The following is a 19978-nucleotide window of genomic DNA, read 5'->3' as shown; positions in this document are numbered from 1 at the left end:
TTGACCATAATGAAAAATAATAGACTTTAAATAGTTTTGAAAATATCTATGTATTGAGAACTAGAAGTGCTGTACTTGAAGAGTTGTCTAAAAGCAAGTAGGTTGAAATCCATCCTGTTAATTCTATAACAATAGGCTACATAAAGATAAATTATTCTTTATCCATCAGCAAAAATATGACTCCCCCACCCATTTACAGTATAATAAGTCACTATTAAGGAAACCGTAGGGTTAGGTCCTTGTTCTGAAGGACTGCATCATTGTCAGGCTCAAAGTAACTCTCAGTTGTTATCTCCTGAGGCTTCTTATCTACTGCAGTTTGGTATTTTGAGTTACAGATGGTCAAATTCAGTCTTGTCATTCCTAAGGGCAATCATTTAGTTAGAGGGGGAAAAAAAAGAAAAAAAAAAAAAAAAAAAGGAAAAAGATCTGACTGGTTACTGTTGTTTTGATTTATTCTAAAATGTAATCCCCCAACACAAGTATGTAGAAATTGTAGGATTTTTTTTTTTTTTTACATAACTGAAAGTTGTGTAAACCCTCAAATAGTGTAATTCTGAAATTCAGTGAAATGGTTTGTAATGCTTAGAGCCCTCACAGGCCATTGCTACCTACATCATCCACTCTTTTACTTCCAACCGCTGTTTAGAGAAACTGTGCAACATGCAACCCTAGCACTTCAGTTCCAATACTTATATTCACAGTTAAATCTTTTCACTTTTAGAGTAGCTTGGTGCTAGAGAATGTGGTTGCCATGTGACATAACTGCTTACTGAAATGTAGGGTGATTCCCAACACAATAATCTTTTAAAATGTAAGAATAGCAATGGTCATACAGATTTACTTTCCCTTTCTCTCTCTCCAAAAGATAGGGGCAGGGGGGAAGAAAACCGCAGGGACCATCCCAATGCAACCTCTAGGAGGCAATTTTCCACATCATTTCTCTCTGTTAGCTCCAGGAAACCTCTGAAGCATCAAGATTGCTTCAAAGAGACATTCTGTCTCATCTTCTGCCTAGATGAAACACTACGCTCATTCTTCACCACTTTCATAATAAGCCATTGTGTTACCTGATGGATCTGTTTACTTCTGTGAACAAGGATAACATAATGAAGCTACCTGAGCCAAAGCTTTTGTTACATTCATGAATGACAGAGAGAATTATTGTACCCTTCGTATTTGTTCATTTTATACATTACAGCACTACACACTTTTATGGAAATTAGTTTTACAGAATGTTTTTCTTTAATTTTTTTTTCCTCTTACCATATTGACAATGTCATCTGCAAGAATTTTTTTCCATAAAGATGCACTGAATTGCCCTACCGAAGGTGTCCCCAGCAACACTGGCAAATTTTTCTGTGGACAACAGCTACTATTTGGAGAAGTGCTCATTTGCTGTTTATTTATTAATGAGTAGTGTGTCAGTACAATTGCAGACTTGGAATTAGACACCTTAGGCAGCTTAAATATTGCTAATAGCAAATACACATCATACCCTCATCAATCAAATACTTTTGATCTTTCAATTAAATGAATGCAAACATCACTCTAATGTTTCAATATTTTTTCCTTTGCTTGGCAATAGGCACATGATTGCCAATAATATACTTGGTCAATATCAGCAAGAGACCAGCGCTCTTTTAATTTAACATTTTCATAGTCTGTCTTATTCAGTCAAAGCACTCTTAAATTTTGAAATGACCAATGTCTTTATTCCTACCCATGGTTGCAATCATCAGAAATATTTCAAGCTGTAAAAACAAGTTTTAGAGAAGAAAAAAACAATTTGTTGGCCTAGCTGCAGTTTCAGTTTTAGCATTGCTAGAGCTACTTTTGATAGTCCCATCAAACATTCTTCTGAAAGAGCTAAGCAAGTCCTCAGATTAAGACCTCTTTTGAGCCTGTTGCTTTTGAGTGGTGAAATTTGTTGTTGCAGGTGATGCTTGACCAAAGAGCAGAGGGTTGTTTTAGTAGGGCTAACCAAAAAGTGATGGTTCCATTTCAGGGCAACTTTCAAGGTTTCAGAATTTGTTTTCATTCCGTGTTGGAATGAAAGCAAATCCTCTTGGAAGTGTTCATGTGTCCCCCTAAAAAAACCAGATACCCACCCCAACCCCACCCCTCCATTAAAACATTGGTTTTAAAGCAAGTTTTGAGGTTGCTAATGCAGGAAAAAGTGAAAGAAACATGCATGGTTGCACGTGGAAGTTATGAATGGAGAAAAGAGATGATTCCTGGTATAGGATTCACAACTTTAAATCTGTGTCTGATACTCATCCATCATTGATCAGAAAAGGCAGTCTTAAGTTTGTATCTGTCTCCTCCTGTTGTCTTCTCAGGTAAAAATCCCTGTTCACCTCACAAAAATCTTATCTGAAAATTAAATACTTCCAGGTACCATTTTAATTAGTTGAAAACATTGTGACCATTCTATTTTTCATAGAATCATAGAATCGTTTAGGTTGGAAAAGACCATTAAGATCGTCAAGTCCAACCATTACCCTAGCACTGCCAAGTCCACCACTAAACTATGTCCCTAAGCACCACATCTACATGTCTTTTAAATATCTCCAGGGATGGAGACTCAACCACTTCCCTGGGCAGCCTGTTCCAGTGCCTGACTACCGTTTCAGTGAAGAAATTTTTCCTAGTATCCAATCTAAACCTCCCCCTGGCACAACTTGAGGCCATTTCCTCTTGTCCTATCGCTTGTTACTGGGGAGAAGAGACCAACACCCACCTTGCCAGAACCTCCTTTCAGGTAGTTGTAGAGAGCAATAAGGTCTCCCCTCAGCCTCCTCTTCTCCAAACTAAACAACCCCAGCTCCCTCAGCTGTTCCTCATAAGACTTGTTCTCTAGACCCTTCACCAGCTTTCATTGCCCTTCTTTGGACATGCTCCAGCACCTCAATGCCTTTCTTGTAGGGAGGGGCCCAAAACTGAACACAGTACTTGAGATGCAGCCTCACCAGTGCTAAGTACAGGGGCACTATCATCTCCCTGGTCCTGCTGGCCACACTATTTCTGATACAAGCCAGGATGCTATTGGCCTTCTTGGCCACCTGGGCATATTGCAGGCTCATATTTAGCCCGCTGTTGACCAGCACCCCCAGGTCCTTTTCTGCCAGGCAGCTTTCCGGCCACTCTTCCCCAAGCCCGTAGCACTGCCTGGGGTTGTTGTGAGCCAAGTGCAGGACCCGGCACTTAGCCTTGTTGAACCTCATAGAATTGGCCTCAGCCCATCGATCCAGCCTGTCCAGATCCCTCTGTAGAGCCTTCCTACAGCCCCCAGCAGATCAACACTCCTGCCCAACTTGTCATCTGTAAACTTACTGAGGGTGCACTTGATCCCCTTGTTCAGATCATTGATAAAGATATGTGTTGATAAAGGTTTTTGTTTGGTTCAGTCTATTCACTAGAATTCTGAACACCTTGACAGTTTATGTTGACAACCTTTTGGAATAATTTTGAGTCCGTCAGTTCTTGTTTATATATTCAGAACTGTGATTTCTTTTTACATCCATAAGGGAGCTTGAACCACCACCAGACGGATGGCTGCTTTCTCTGTGTCTTTTTTTCTTGAGAAAACCAAATTTGGATTGACTATCTTTTCTCCTCTTCACCTATTCTCAACACTTGTTGGCTCTATTTGCTTTTGATCATTTAAATGTTAAAATTACGAAGGGATAGTTTGCTTTAAATATGCTTGCTTTCCTTTCTTAATTCAAGGTTTGTTCACAGCAACAGTGGTCAGCTCAGGTAATTCTTTAGCATTGCAAAAGAAACCATTGTTAGGGTCTGGATCTTAAAGCTAAAATAACAGAAAACAGTGGCAGTATTTATACATTTTTCTTTTCTCGCACTCCTGTCCTTCTAGTTCCTGATGGCTGTAGCAGAGACTGAAACAGCTTTAACAAAACCAAAAATGAACAAACCCTGAACCTTCCTCTCGGTTCTGTAAAACAACTCACCTTTGACAATATAAGCATCAAAATAGACTGTTCTGATAGTGGGCTTTTTTGACATCCTTACGAAGTTTTATAATATTTCTCTTTTTTTTGCAGTTCACTTCCAGGCAGTGCTGGAATCCATTGCTAAGCTTGGAAATGCTATAAGAATTTACAATCTTGTAAAATTTCCAGGCTGCTTTTGCAGTTTCAAAGATCTCAAATAATCTGCGTACACTGTAGATGAAGCGTATCCACATTTTTGGATACTTTTCCAAAAAAAATCTAAACTCTGAAGTTCTGGAGATTTGCCACTTGCTTGACACAGACGTTTACTGTGCAATAAGATTATGAATCTAATAAATAAATGTATGTACACAGCTTAGAAATATTATTTGTGTTAGGGGGACAGTTAAAGTATTATCTGTGACAAGGATCCACTACACACACGCGCACGCGCACTTCACAGTAAATCTGGCCCAGCATAGCCAAAGAAACAGAACATACAAGAAGTGGAAAAGCAATATGATTGCTTTTAAGCTGGTCAGAAAGACACAGAGGCTATGCCTACACTAGTTAATTCCCGTAGCAGTTTTCAACATTAGGCTTTTGAAGTAGTTTCCCATGACAGTAAATAACTCCAACTTCAGACCTCAAGTGTAGAAAGCCTGCTAGCTGATTACATCTTGTTCAAAGTGAGCAATATCTGTCACAGGAGTGTCTAGTGGAGGGACCGCAGTTTTTCTCTCTAATGGACCATCAAGCGAACTGTGACTAGTGGCCAGCAGCAGTTCAATTTGCAGTTTTGCTAATGGTGTAAGGGTGAATGGGAACAGGAGGCACTGTAGTTCATCTGGGGTTTGAACTTTCTTTAAGCATTTAAGCTCTTTATATGAATATTTGCCAAGATTTAGGCAACTTGTCAGGAGGAAGCTGAAGAGCATCCTGTGATTGATTTTTGGATGTCTGTGGCTACTGGGAATGTTTCACCTGAACAACAAAGCCTCTGTCTCCCATGGAGATGTCCCTCTTAGAGTTAGCTAAGAGGAACTCCTGTTGGTTTAACTGAAGTTTGCCCTGAAAGTGGTCTGCAAGCATTGAAGGATAATGCACTCAAAAATACCCTTTTTTTCTTTTTCTCTTCTTGTTCCTTAAATAACATTAAGAATGCTTGTTCCCTTTCTCAGTTGTTTTGTTTGGTTTTTTTTTTTTAAGAGAATGTACCAGGCCCATAATTGGGGCATTGGAGACTAATATTCTGAATGTATTAAGCAAGTGGCTCAGTAATAATATTTGGTATTCTGACATTGTGATTGATGGAAAAACAAATTCACATGTACAGTCCTGCCAGCATACCTCTGCTGTAACATAGAGTTCTTGAAATATCCTAGCTGAGGTGCTTGGATTTCTTGGCTTCTCTACCAATACTTCACTAAAATAAGACTTCTCTAATGGCTGGAGGTTTGATACAAACTATTGGTCACTGTAAAATTGCAACTGCCAACTCGCATCACGTTTCCTTACTTCACCGTCATCATTTAGCAGCAACATGGGTTTACAGTGAACTGTTAAACTGGACTTGGGACACATCTCTGAGCGGTCCATACTCAGAATGGCAATGTAAGGAGCTTTACACAGAGTGATATTTAATTTGTGAGTGGCTTGGCATTTAGTCTGGCTGGCACTCAGAGTATGTATTCAGTATTTGCAGAGGTGGCCCCAGCAGGGCCTCGCTGCTTTGTGACCACACCAGGGATAGCTATCACACGCAGTAGTGTCATTATTATTCTATAACTATGTAGATCCCCTTTTTCCTTTGGAAACCCTAGATAGCTTATGTTTAGCTTAATTCATTTATGGTATCTTAAAGAGCATGGATGTTTAAAAATGCCATTCTTTTATTGGCTATCATAGACATAACAAAAGGTACTATCTTCATTCTCACAATTCACATAAAGAACTGAAGCACATCAAACTATGAGTGGAATTTCCCACAAAGAGGTATTTGACTATTTGCTATTTACTTTCCTTAAAGAGAGAAACATCCAGCATTTGTTTCATTAAAATGGGGCTTTCAGCAATAGTGAAAAGTTACACTCATTTGAACTATTACTACAGTGAGTTAATGAATGAATTAAGGACATGCTTCAATAATTTGAAATTATATGAAATAAGGTATCTTTCTATCCTTGTATAAACATGCTAATATGATTTTCCCTTTGTGAAGAGAAAGGAGTACATTGCTGGGCAGTAGTTGTTTTGGGCTCGTAAATTAATCTTGGTCACATAATTCATGTATCTAAGCATCCTTTTGGGAAACATTACTGTTGCTTCTTAGCTAAAGAACTGGGTTGTAAATGCTGGACATGGTTTCTGAGTGCACGCCTTATCCTGTATTCTCTCGGAGGCTGCCCTCAAGCTCAGGTTTGCTTGCAATCCAGGTGTGAGCTCAACATGTGCTCCATGTGGTCGCAGTGCCTGAGCAGGCTGCGTTTGGGAGGCAGAACATGCTCCCGAGATGTTTCATTTGGAGAGAGAAAGACATAGTGAGTAGGTTTGGTTCTTTTCCTAACTGAAATGAGTGAAAGTGGGACTGGAACAAGGTGTCAGTCTATAAAATAAACCTGAACACACACTGAGAGCTTGCACAGTCTGCAGATTGAAAGCAGAACAGTTTTCGCTCTCCTTATCACCTCTTGTTTTTCTCCTCTCCCTTGTCTTTTTTTCCTCATATTTTATGAGGAAAAAGAAAAAAAGAGAGGGGTGCAAGTTTTTTTATTATTTGGGAAAAAAATGTGTTAAAATGAAAATGTATTGAGCAGTGGTACCAGTTTAGTTTTTTTTGAAAATAAACTTTCTGGGAAAAAATTGGTTATAAGGCATATTTTTATCTTAAAATACTTTTATCTAGGAGCTGTCTCCTCCTTTTTCAGACATATTTTCTCACTGTAGACCCTGCATTTAATCTGTGGGATGACTGCAAGTGTCCAGACTGTAATGCTGGCAATCCTGATACAAACACTGTTCAGCCCCAACCTCATTTTGGTTTTGAGTCTTTATTTATGTTATGTGTCGAGCTATTATGTAGCAAGCCACTGTAGTAATAGCGTTAATTTGAGAAACTAAATATTCAGCATCTCGGTGAACAAAAGGTATCTACATACAGAAGTTATAATTTATGTAGTATCTGAGAGCAAGAGCAATTGGCTTCTGATTATACTTTCTAGTAGGTATGCAGTGGGGGTGGATAAAGTTTTAAGTACATTTGGAATATTTTTTGTGGCATATCCTTTACTCTTTTAAATGTATCTAATGGTACATAGAACACAGGACAAGTAACACTGCAATAGTATTCACAATTTGCCGCAGGTGGAATTTATCTCTTTTTAGAGTATTCAATTTTTCTTGATAATATTTGTCCAAGCAGAATTTGCCAAAGCCAGACTGCACAGAAACAAGGCATATGAGAACATTCTTAGGTACAAAAAGGGTACCTTTTTAGAACCAAATATGCACTATTGCAATTGTATGAAAGTAATATCTTTTTTTTTTTGTGGAGTTTTCTTTTAATTTCTGCTCATGTATTTTCAATTTAAGTTTCAGGTTTAATATAAAATGAACATCTTAAAGCAAGCGAAGTAGAAACTATTACTGCTAAAGCAATAATACTGCACTGAAGACTAGGAGCCACAAATAGCTGCAAGCCTTTTCAGATTTTCAGTGCAAGAATTACAAATTGGCAAATATGAGTCTTCTCCAAACTATTTATAAAATCTCTCTTCTGCTCAGAAAGCCTACTCTGGCCTTTGGTATGTAAAAAATCAGAAAGCTGTAGCTTTAGATTTTCTTGCAAATATTTGATTCAGTTCTAGTCAGACTATATCTCTCAAAATGTGACTGTTAGCATATTGAGAGAAATATTATTGTGCCAAGAAGGAATCCAGCACAGCATTCCTTATTTTATCTTAAGGCTTAGCTATCTAAATTGCTGGGTGGTTGCAAAATGTGGAAAAAAGAAAAAAAAAAAGAAAACAACAAAGAAACCCCACACTGCCTGCCACTGTTAGATGCCAATAGAGGAGAGTTTAGGCTAAGATTGCTCTGCTGTTTTGTTTGAATCCAGAATGCAGCAATAAAAATAAATAGTGAAAGAGTCGGCCAGCCCTTGTCACGAAGCAGCAAGTCTTTATTTTATGGCTGTGTCAGGCTAAATGTCTGTGCTGACATCCTTTCCTACCCAGGAGGCTAATAATCTGTGCATCTTTGAAACTGAAACTTTGAGCATGTATGGCTTGCTATGTGTTTCCTATCACTAGAGGCCACAGCTATTTATATGCTTTGTTGGTAGACATGATCAGTTCTCTGGAATATACATTGACCTAGGTCAAATATCGTAGAAAATTTTCATGTTATGAGTAGTTTATACCATATAAACCAAATGGTGTCTTGTGCTCTGAATAAAACATTTTTTATGCTAAACTAACTACAAATCAAGACTATTTGACTTTTATCATATTGCTACCAGTTAGCAAAAGGGTATAGCAGTGGGAAAGAAACACAGAAGTAGAAAAAAAACTCTGGTTCACTGTTAGGACAATTCAGTAAAGTGCTCAGGTGGATAGCTAACTTCAAACAGCTTGTTGCACTGTATATTTCGAAATTTAAGGGCAAGTAAGTTTATATAGGTATTCTGGCATAATGGAGGGGCAATAAGGGAAACCTACAGAGAAACAGTGAGATGTATTTGGATTATGTGTGTCTATACTAGGTCTGCTTGTTCGCATCTATGTGACTATAGAAAAGCTTTCTCTTTAGTGTAAGAACGGCTAAGTATCTGTGGAAAGCCCTCGAGGGAACTTTTTCTTCAAACGATTAAGTTTAACCACTTTATGAGTAGTTTTAAGAAAGTGGTAAATGTTTCTGATCTGTTCAGCGGGTTATTCCATCTATAATAAAATAACGAAATAAGCTATGAAGTATATTTTATGCATAAATACATAACAAGCCCGTGTCACACACAGTAATCTCTTTGAAAGCAAGCGAAGTCTGCTCAGTGTATTGGGACTGGGAAAGGTACTTTTATTCTTACTGAAATACATAGCAAACCAAGAAATACCGGATGAACTAAATCAAAATCTTTGCAGGAGATTTATCTATTCTTTTGGCAAGCTGTATACTTTTCCATGAGACAATCTGGGTTAGATCTCCCTGTGGAGCCCCAAAGTTGCTGTAAATTCAGTTGTATTAAATGTCACTTCAGAGATGGTGTTTACACCCTTGATGAGTTTGTGTCATTGTTTTAAAGATAAACTTCTACTTTGCAGTAATAAACTTCTCTCTGTGTGATATATTATTCAAGGATTAGCCAGCAGAGTTGAAGTTGATGGATGTTTCTTTTTTTCCCCAAGCTCAGTGTTTTCAGTGCTGTACTGTTGGAAATAAGGCATAAAATGAGGTTAGTTCCAAGTCAGTCCTCTGCTGTTTGTGAAGCTCATTCTGTTTCCAGAATTTCTTTAGGTACTGCAATTTGCTATTGACTTCACTGCTATTGCAGAAACTCCTGTACTCTACAGTGTCATGCATGACAGTATCTGGTTCTGGATCCTGCAGTGGTGTACCAGTGTCACTTCACTTCATAGGTGAAAGTCTTCCCTGTTGCATATAGAGGCTTAGCACAGAATTAAGATGGCTTTATATTTCACCTGTGCCTTCCAGAAACTGGTCTCGTCTGGAAGCCAGAATTGTCACCAGCACAATTCAGAAAGACCTGCTGCCCAAACAGCTACAACTCTGTAATCTCCTCAGTTCTGTGTATTTCTGTCCACTCCCATGCACCCATTTTTGTCTTCAGTTATACACTCCAAGATGTATTTGTCATCTTAAACCTCTAGCTACCTTTGCAGTCCTGGTGCTAAGTCACAGTGGTACAATCAACACACTGTCCGACATACTGTGCTAAAATGCATTGAGCCCTGTACCAACCCAGTTTGACAACTAATACAGTCCAAGTGAGCTAATTTAAGGTAAACTCATGCATCTTCATGCTCAGTTTCTATGCCAGGAGAATTTTTTTCCCAGAAAGCTTCTGCAATGTAAAAGCCCATTTACCTGGAGTTGAGAGGATAAAGTCTCACTGCGACAGTCATTGACATAATTCAGAACTACAGCTGGGCATACATATCTGCAAAATTAGTTTTCCCATTGTCTGAGTATAGGCAAATATGACCTCATTTCAGCCATCTTTTTACAGGTCTTAGAACCAAATGGTCTTTTCACCAGGTCATATACCAGATTCTCGCTTGAGCCTGCTGGCTCCCTTATTAGTACTTAAGCTAGGGAGAGAAATAAAGTATAGTGGGAATTATAGTCAGAAACCAGTAACAGTTTCAAGGCCCTTATTTTTCCGCTAGATGGTTCCAAAAGTTTAAACAAAAACAGATTTAAAAAAAAAAAAGCTTTTTTTTTTTTTTTTTGAGCTAGAAATCTAGTATAAGAACAATGAAACAAGGCTGACTTGTTCCAGTGATGCACAGTGTTGCACAGTGCTTTTCATCCTTCCAACACCTTGCAGACTTGGAGTCCCCTCTGCTCTCAGGTTGTTTGTCACCAGTGTGAGGCCGTTCACCCCAAAAGAGTTTGTCCTGCTTTGGTCAGGGTCCTTGATGATCAAAATCAAAGCTGTGGGCTGATTAATCAGCACAGGGCTACTGGGTAAGTCCCACCACCTTTCGTTCTTGGTCTTCCTTTTAAAATAATCAGTCTCTCCTGATCTGAATGATTCCTGTTCTAGATGAAAAGGAAAGTTGAATCTGTATGTGAGAGACTTTACTGGTATCCCCTTAGATGTCAATATTCCTATAAACCTCCTTCTGGCAAGACGCTTAAGCCTAGACATCCTAGACTCATCCTGAATTTGAGACTCATGCGAGTCGTCTTCATGAGTTAGTTACACTTGTGCAAGGTGCACAGAGGGGCCCATAGACTAGAATTGTCTGGGTGCACTCACAGGACTTTGCACAGTGAGTCCCAGATTTGGCTTCACTGAGCATGAGCAATGGCCATGTGCAAGGTTTGTTTCCCTATGGATTAGGATTTCACCCATCACTGACTTTTGCCTGTTAGGAGCTGCAGGGTCTCCCTACATCTATCTCGTGTCTGATATTTTGATGTATGCTCATGTTTCAGTCTTTCTCCCAGTCATGGCAAGAATTAATTTTGTCGTCCTTTTTCAGCTGTTATTTTCATAAATGTCTAGCACTTAAATTTCTTGAATTCTTCTTCTCCTTTGGAAAATTTGCTTGAAATCGTGTAGTAGATTTAGAAGGTATTGCGACCAGGACACAGAGGCAGATGCTCAGATGGTGTAATCTTACAAATTTATTTTTAAAAATATTATAATTTCTTTTGGCTTCAGTGGTGTTTTATTTGGAAATAATTTAGCTCCCCTGAATTAATAATCTAATGTTCATTAGTATTCTGAGGAAGAATGTTTTTATATGTCTTTTTATCTTGACCACCCTATTACATTTCTTCTGTCAAGTTTGGACTGCATCTCTGTGTCATAGTTACTCCCCTTGGTAGTATTTTGGTGAAATAAAAAACCAGAACTATGAATAATGTTTTGACTATACAGAGTTTCAGATGCTTAACTTGATAAGAGATTTTCCTCATGGGTTTATTTTGGGTATACTGAAGCACAATAATGCCCAACTGCTTTAAAATGTTTCCATAGTTATATAATACAAAATAAGGCTTCAAATGTGAATTTTATATTCCACTAAATTTGGCCATTTTTTATTTTAAAGCATATTAGATCATCCACAAATAGGAGGCCTTTAGAGCATCAGGCTGTTTAGGAACAAGTGGTGGACAGTTTTGGAGAACTTCTCTTTCTCCTTGGCATGTTTTTATGATAATTCAAATATTGGAGATAATTTACAACCCTGCTGGTACTATACCAGAGACCTTATGTGATGGAATTTATATCACTTTTCCTTTTAGACATTTAAACCACATGTCATTCTAGAAAAACGAGGACAGAGGTCCAACAAAGGAGTGATTTATTTTCAGTTAGAATACTAGCTACATCAAAACCACATGTTATTAAGTACTGTATAACCAAACCATGCTCAGAAGAAGGCTTACGACACTAAAGCTTGCTTAAAATGTTTCTTTTTTTTCCCCAAAATCTTTGGCAGTGCATACGTTAACAGACTTTACCTGAGCTGCAGACTACATTGGCTATAATTTTCCCTTGACGAAACAAGTTATTAAAGTACCAGAGTACAAATTAATTCAGTTCCTTATTATTTTTCTCACATTTCTGGATGGTTGATCTTTTCTGTCCATTTTAGGTAACATTGCATCTCTATGAATATCCCTTATGAAACAGCATAATATGATTATGGTTGTTAAGACTGAAACATAGTTTTTCAAAGTGAAACAAGTTGTATTTTGGGCACTTTACCAACATGAACTCTAATAATGCTCCTGTGAGAAGAGTAAACTAATGCACAGAAGTAGTGCACACAAATCCAAGACCAGAAGCGAAATCAATAAGAAGATTAGAATTAAGGGGCCCCAACTTTGTTTTCAGGATGCAGATGCTGAGGACCAGTTTCTGTCCTCATTATGCTGCACTTCCACACCAGATTGCCTAGGACTTTAAGGGAATTTTTTGTGTTAATGTTGCCAGGTGAGTTGTCCAAAGCTCAGTGGAGATGACCAGTGAAGGACTGATCCTGTACAAAGGACTTCTGCAGTTGCACCAAGCTTCCATGCTGGTTTTGTGCATGTATGTGTGGATAATACTGGCACAGAGAGGGGGTGCTTGGGGGACTGGGAACTTAGCTGGCTCACCTGTATGCACCTGGGGATTTTTAGATGCCAAAACCCTGTCAAGATACGCTGGTATCAAATGGGGAAATGAAAGTGTTATGGCCTTGCTGTTTAGGTTCTGTTCAATGTGTGACTTGCATGTCCGAGAAAACCTATACCTGTGCTTTCTAAGAGCTGCATAAACATTCACAAATCACCACAACACCCCTATCTCACAGGTAATCGCTGGACAGTTTTAGTCCTAGAAAGGAACTAGCCAGTTACTGTCAAACATCTTAAAACAAAGCAGGGGTCAGAAACAGCAAATTTCTCTGCTTGTATGCTTGAGATCATTCTAATTCAGATGTTACAGTCGCATCTTGAAATCATTAATACTACCTTAAGCTTGCCTGGTATTCTCATTTGTCCTGAAATTGCTTAGCTCAGGCAGATCCTGAAGTATTGATTCTGCATCAGCAACATGCTAGAATTTGTAGCGGAAAAGTATGTAGTATATGTCTTTTCTCACCCTTTGGCTGCCTAATTGAAATGTAGTTATATGTATTAGACAATATATTATATTAAACTATAGAAACTCTACTGAATTAAAGCTGTATAGTTTGCTGCCTTGTCTTGGATGGAGACCAGTACCAAGTAATGCAGGAGATGGTGCAAGAAACCACACAGTGGACAAAAAAGGACCATGTGGTAGGCTTTGACTTGTGCCATGTCTAAATCATAAACTGTTACAGTAAATTTTAGCATAATATGAATGAAGCATGTCCAAAATTACTATTGAATCACCTCCCTCACAAGCCACTCTGCTGTACAGTATATTTTATTTTATTTTTTTTTACCAGCCTGGTTGGCACATCCAAGGCAGTTATACTCCTGCTGCCTGCTTTGCCTTTCCTGAAGCCCTAAAAAGCTAGTGCTGCCACCAGCACTGAAAGAATATTGTGGGGCACAAAGTGGCAGCTATTGCCATGTTAAACTGATAGGAGAAGCCTGCTTTGGGCTTCTGCCCTTTGGCAGCAGTTGGAGCAGTAAGGTTGTCTCTCCAGGCATCTCTCCATCACATCTCCCAGTTCTGTCCTTCCCCTCTGTGCTTCACTTTGTGGCCTCTCTTCTTTGAGGTGGCAAAATTTCAGTTTTGTTCACTCTGCTTGGCAGCATGAGCACATTTGGGCAAACCAAAAGGACTCACAGGTTAGACAGGCAGTCAAAGGTTGGAGGAAGAACATGATTATATTAGTGATTCACATATGATACTCCACATAAAATGTTGCTATCATGCAGGTGAATGAGATAAATTAGGACAATATTGCCCAGAAATTATTGTCTTCCATTGGTTTTGTTCCCTAAAAAAATGCAAGCGATTGTACATTTTCCCTGATTATAATTCCAGTTCTCTTTACATGGGTCTCAGAGCCTTCTTCCTTTTTCTTAATTTAGGTTATCAGCTATCTTTTCTTTATATTGCATCATCCATTGCATTGTCTTCTCCTTTTCTCTAGATGTTTCCAGATGTGTGGCTGAGAGGAAGTATACCCAGGAACAAGCTCGCAAGGAATTTCAACAAGTGTTTATCCCAGAATGCAATGACGATGGCACATATAGTCAGGTTGAAAATTTTTTATTCAGTATCTTGCATGACTGGAAAGTCAGAATATGACTTTGCAGGGGATGAAGAAGAGACAAATGTAATGAAGGGAAATGTAATTTCAAAATGAAATATAATTTGTGCTAACACTGACGTTAAAAAAATGGAAGGAAAATTCGTGTTTTGTGCCGAGTCCTTGTTCTTTTTTTCAGAGTTGGCCGGCAAAAGAGCCAAACATTACCGTTGTTCATGTGATACACTCCCTGTTCTTCTAGGCCGAGGCAGCTGAGTCATTCTTGTAGCCCCCTGAATACTCATCAGATGGTAAAATGCTTGGAATTTCTGATCTGTTCCTGATCCCAACCAGAAATCTTGTGACCAGAGTCCATATCTTAGTGCTAAAGCATGAATCATACAGGATTCTTCCCTATTCTCAGCTGAATTTCTGTACAAGCATATGGTCTGAGACTAACTTACTTAGGGTAGATCATGGAATTCAGAAGGGACGCAGTTAGAAGCTTTTGCTGTGATATATATCCCAATCAAGATCACCTTCTGCCACCTCTGTACTGCATTTCAGTTGCAGAGTTGTGCAAAAGACAGGCCTTCTCATTTTAAGAATGGTGAGGGAAGTGATATTGGCCCTCAGGAAATACAATGCAATTGATTTCTAAGAGGAATTCCAAGAGTTTCCTTTCTGACAGCTTGGGATATGAATAATGCTGGCAGAAGCACTCTGTCCTGCTCCTTTAGTGGATGGAACAACATGTTCTCTATGTGGAAAAAAACTCAAGATTGCTTGCTTCAGGAACAGTTTATGTGTCCCTTGAGGAACTTCGTTGTGAGGTTCTCATAACACCTGCACCTCACTCTTTTGAAATAGAGAGTAAACAACCACATATTTCAATATTTTTCTCTTCCATTGGATTCTGAAGGACCTACCGCACTTTGCTTGAAATAAACTCTTCTTTATGCTAAAGAATCATATGTAGGGCTGAGACTAGGTCCATTATAGTTTATTGTTCTAGCTTTTGCCAATATGGTTTGCTGGACTAGTCTTTTGTACTCATGTGTCATGAATGCTGTGAGACTACAGACATATGTCTGACAAATTGCATGTGGTTCATGTAATTTCTGACAGGTTCAGTGCCATAGTTACACTGGATACTGCTGGTGTGTCACTCCCAATGGTCGTCCTATCAGTGGTACTGCTGTGGCCCACAAAACTCCCCGGTGCCCAGGTAAGACTTGTTTGGCTGGCCAGGTTATGACATTGTCTCATGAAAAGTAGAGTTTATCTGTGGCATCTGATTAGACTTAAGGCAAAAAATTCTTCACTGGAAGAGTGGTTCAGCCCAGGAACAGGTGCTGGCAGAAGCTGTGGACTCCCCATCCTTGGGGATTTGCAAAACTCAATTGGACATGGCTCTGAGAAAGTTGGCCTAGCTTTTAAGCTAGGCTTACATGAGTTCTGAGTTCACTGCCACCCAAAACCTTCCTGTGATTCTATGATCCATCTGCTTTATTTGTACTATATCTATTGAAGGGGTTTTCTGCAGTGGTTATTTGTATATTTATGTGTCAATAGATGAAACCATGCAACTGACTTGCTGAGGTAGTCCTTTTTTTATGTTGAAACTCTCTTGCACGTAAACTCATTGCAAAAAATTTCAGAGGGCTTTACCTTTTTGATATTTTAAGTATTTACAGTATAGGAAAAAAAAACCATCCCCCCAAAAAATATGGAGTGTGAATGCCCTGATTTGTAACATAGCCCAGTGAAGGAACTCCCACAGCAAATCCCATGAATGACCAAATCCAGAGGAGAAATAAAAATGAAACACAGCATTAAGAACGTAACGGAATCATTGTCGGTATAAATTAATTGCCAAATCAAACTCATTGCCATGTGTACGGCCCTTTGTCTTTCAAGACAATTAACAGGTTCACTGTTTTTTAGGAGTTTGCTTCTGACCCTATTTCATTGACATTGATAATAAATATAAATCCCCAGTGTATGAACAGTTACCAGAATTGCTATTCACCTTCCTTGAGTCTGACAGAATCGCACAGAAATACTGGAACTTATGTATTGCGTTTCTGTTTGTGCTGCAGCACCGTTCTCTGTCAGAGAGCAGAAGAAATAGCTTTAAAAAGCTAACCCTGTAATGTAAATGAAGCTGGAAAAAAGTGGATTAGAGCCTTTGAGGGAGTTCACCTGGTCTGATCTACTTCAATCGTTCAAGCACCATATTGATGTTTTCAATAAATAGATGGAGGAAGGAAGAGAACACTGAGAAAGTTTCAACAAAGATTATAAAAAGTTAATTCCACTTTTACGGTCTGTCTTTTTTAACTGATTTGCAGAATCTTCCATGCATCTTGCCTGTAGGTGAACTTTAGCTAGAAAGTACTCTTCAGACTAATCGTTTTGATCCAGTCTGAAAAGTCACTGTGTAATGACAGTCAATTGTGAAAAATAATATAAAATTTTCAGAAGCCTTAAAATGGAGAAAAATGTGCATTAATTTTAATGTAATTATCGTTTATAACTGCATCACATCTTCAGAAGACATATGGTTAGGATAGCATTGAGATGCTTCAATGTATTCTTGAACAGAGGTGCTTTTGCATGTCCAGAGCCAGGGCTTCCCTGAAAGGATGCCTTCATTGCTCTCTCTGCAATATCAATTTGTAGCTTCCTCTCTTTCACTGATATCAGTGAAAAAGGGGTTATGTTGGTGCTGAAAGTTCAGCAAGTAATTGTTTGACAGATGTGTCACAACATATGCCATTATGTTTGGCTCAAAATGTTGCTGAGTTACTGTACTTTCACTTTTTCTATTTGTATCCAGTTTTATCAAGAACAAGCTGCAGTGTAGTTCCATGTTAATTAATAGATTAATATGAGAATTATTCCGTCTCCACAGGAACAAAACACTAGTTCCTCTCAAAGGTATATTCATGTGCCTAGCAGATAAACTGCCAGAGTGCTTCAGATCATTTTTTGAGAAGTGGGAAGGGAAGTTAGTTTTACAGAAATGTTAAGGAGAAGGCAAGAGTAGCATTTGATATTAAATTAGTAGCTCAGAGATAATTAGACTGCTCCAGGGCCCAGGTGATTATGCAGAGTCTGATTTTGCTCCATGGAAGATCGTGGGTAATTTTCCAATTGTCATGACACCCTTTGGGATTGTCTCTGCATATTTCCTCCCCTGCTTATATCAGTGCTCTCATGTTTTACGGCTTACCACTTCTCCTTTGTCCCTCAGGAAAGAAGTCCAGCGACAGCAGAGTTTGGAAATAGATTTGAAGTGCTAGGGGATTTTGCAGTAGTAGTGGTTAAGGGCTCAGTTTTAAGAGGTCTGGAGAAACCTTATTTAGCAGAGAACGGAGCTACAGATTTTCTCAGAAAGTTATGTGGTATAATAAGGCAAAACTTTGTTCTTATATTGCAGAATGAAAGCCTGAAGCACAACTGCACCCCTCTCCCATTTCCCAGTATGTCTTCAAAATTGCCATCTGTTTAGGATAACAGAGGTTTTTTTCTCCCAGGACTGTTGATGTTTTCCAGATCACCAATGATTCTCTTTTATACTTTTTCTTTAGTACCACTATGCACAGGAATTATGATCAAAATATTAGTGGGTATACTGAAGTTAAGTAGATGTACCCCTGTCTTAACTAGTATTTCAGGGATGTCATTTCTTCCAACGCTGTTGTCCCTAGTCTGTCATTGTGTGCTTGCTAGCCTCGTTGCAGGCATTGCCTTGCTATTTTTTGACATTGCAGGCAGATCTCCTGTAGCGGTGGCATCCTGACATCAGCATGTTTATGTATTTTCACTTGCTTCTGTGTATTCTGCAGGCATGATGCTATAGCTATTTCAAAGACATTTATGCAAATTTCTCAGTTTGCATGTGCCAGACATTTTTATCCCAGGATCACTTTTACCACCTCTTCCCTTTAGAGCAGAATGTGTCACAGACAATCAGGATGGCAGGCAGAGTCAATTATGAACATGCTTTTGTAATGATTTTCTCATAGGAAATGTGATACCATGGAATGTGTGAAAATTTCTCTTTTTAATGAAAATGTTCAGTGTTTCTTTTAAATTCTAGATTAGTTCTTCAGTAACTTCAGTTAAGGTCTGAATACGTGTCTAATCAACTGTGCTGTTCCTAAATTATGGGATAATGTCTTGCCTTTCATTTTCTCCCAGTAGAACCACCTTTGACTTTAGTGAATATCCAGAAATAGGAAAGAAGTGCATGGCAGCCTGGAAGAACTTGGATTTTAATAGGGGAAATATGGAACAGAATTTAGGATGGGCAGTTAGGAGTTTGGTTTCTCAATTGCATTCCCTATCTGTGCTTCACATTTACTTTACATTATCACAATATTAGATAGGTCAAACAATCAACCTCTAAGTTTATCTAACTGTTAATATTGGTTAGCTGCATAACGTGATGCTTCCTAAAGTTATCTCAAGTCCTGGGATGGAAAAGTGTCACATGTATATTTTTTATGTATCTACAATAGCTGCATGACCAATTTTATGCTCATTGTGTTGTTCTGGTTGATCTTATTGAAGCTGTCTTATTTGCCAGAGACACAAGGTGTGGAAGGATGAAGGTTATAAGCAGCATTAAAAAAATGCAGGACTCTTCAACTGACTTATGTAAAACCTTCACATCAATTACTACATCTTTACCTGAAAGAGGCTCTTCTTCCATCCTTTCCAGTTATTCCCACACCAACACTTGGTACTGCTAAAACACACATGATAAATCTCAGAATGCCATTCCGCTCCATGGAAGTAATCTCCACTGTTGCAGGAGCAGTGGTGAGGAAAGTAAATCAAACACATTCCCATGACAGCACTATAAAAGAAAGCTTCTTAAAAATGATGAATGTCCCCCAATACTTACACTAAAGAACACCAGACGTAAGAAAGACATTTTTACAACTCCCCATCTCTCTTACCAGCACTGCAGAAATTCCACAGGCATGGAGTCCTGGGAAATGGGGCAGAAACTGAGAAGCAGGTGTTAAATTATCATTGGAAAATACAGTGTTCACCTATTGTAGGGGTTTTATGCCATATTAACTCTTCTGGGCTTCTGCCAGTGAGATTGCAGAGGTATGGACACGTTTTATTATTCTGTGAAGCAGTTTTGCTACCTTACAATTAAGATGCCATGATCATCTTTTAAAGCCAAAACACAAGTACTTTCAAAAATTCAGAGCTCTTCCTCTCTGTATAATATTATCATCAGATAATATGATGAAAACGAATATATTTGGGAAGACAATGATCTTTTTTAGTTTACATTATATTGCTTTTGTTAGCTGGGAAAAATATCCATCCTTGAATTATCCAGTTCTTCTGTCCCAATACGTAGTACTTTCCCTATAAATACAGAGTCAGACACACACATATGTGAAATACAGAACAGCATGTCCTGTTTCTTGATATCTTCATTCAATGATTACATATCAAATATTCTTCAGCAGGAGATCAGACATCATTACCTGAACTGGATAATAGCAGACTTTCACCTTCTCTTTTAAAGCCCGGTCACATATGATCAGAACTATAGAAAAT

At 38.6% G+C, this 19978-nt stretch overlaps 1 protein-coding gene across 6 annotated transcripts in view; it reads left to right on the top strand.

Moving 5' to 3' along the window:
* SMOC2 (SPARC related modular calcium binding 2) overlaps positions 1 to 19978 on the top strand; it is a 147620-nt gene that overhangs the window by 45393 nt on the left and 82249 nt on the right. For all 6 annotated transcript variants that reach the window (XM_087774960.1, XM_087774959.1, XM_087774957.1 and 3 more), the window contains exons 3-4: positions 14285 to 14391; positions 15512 to 15611. In XM_087774960.1, the coding sequence (XP_087631086.1) occupies positions 14285 to 14391; positions 15512 to 15611 (207 nt within the window). The remainder of the gene's footprint in view (positions 1 to 14284; positions 14392 to 15511; positions 15612 to 19978) is intronic.

The sequence above is a fragment of the Nipponia nippon genome, unplaced genomic scaffold (genome assembly GCF_047370975.1).
Source record: "Nipponia nippon isolate SJK-2023a ecotype South Korea unplaced genomic scaffold, ASM4737097v1 scaffold_4, whole genome shotgun sequence".
In the NCBI taxonomy this organism is placed as follows: domain Eukaryota; kingdom Metazoa; phylum Chordata; class Aves; order Pelecaniformes; family Threskiornithidae; genus Nipponia; species Nipponia nippon.
The sequence above is the reverse complement of the archived record's forward strand: the minus strand, read 5'-3'. Positions and strand labels throughout refer to the sequence as shown.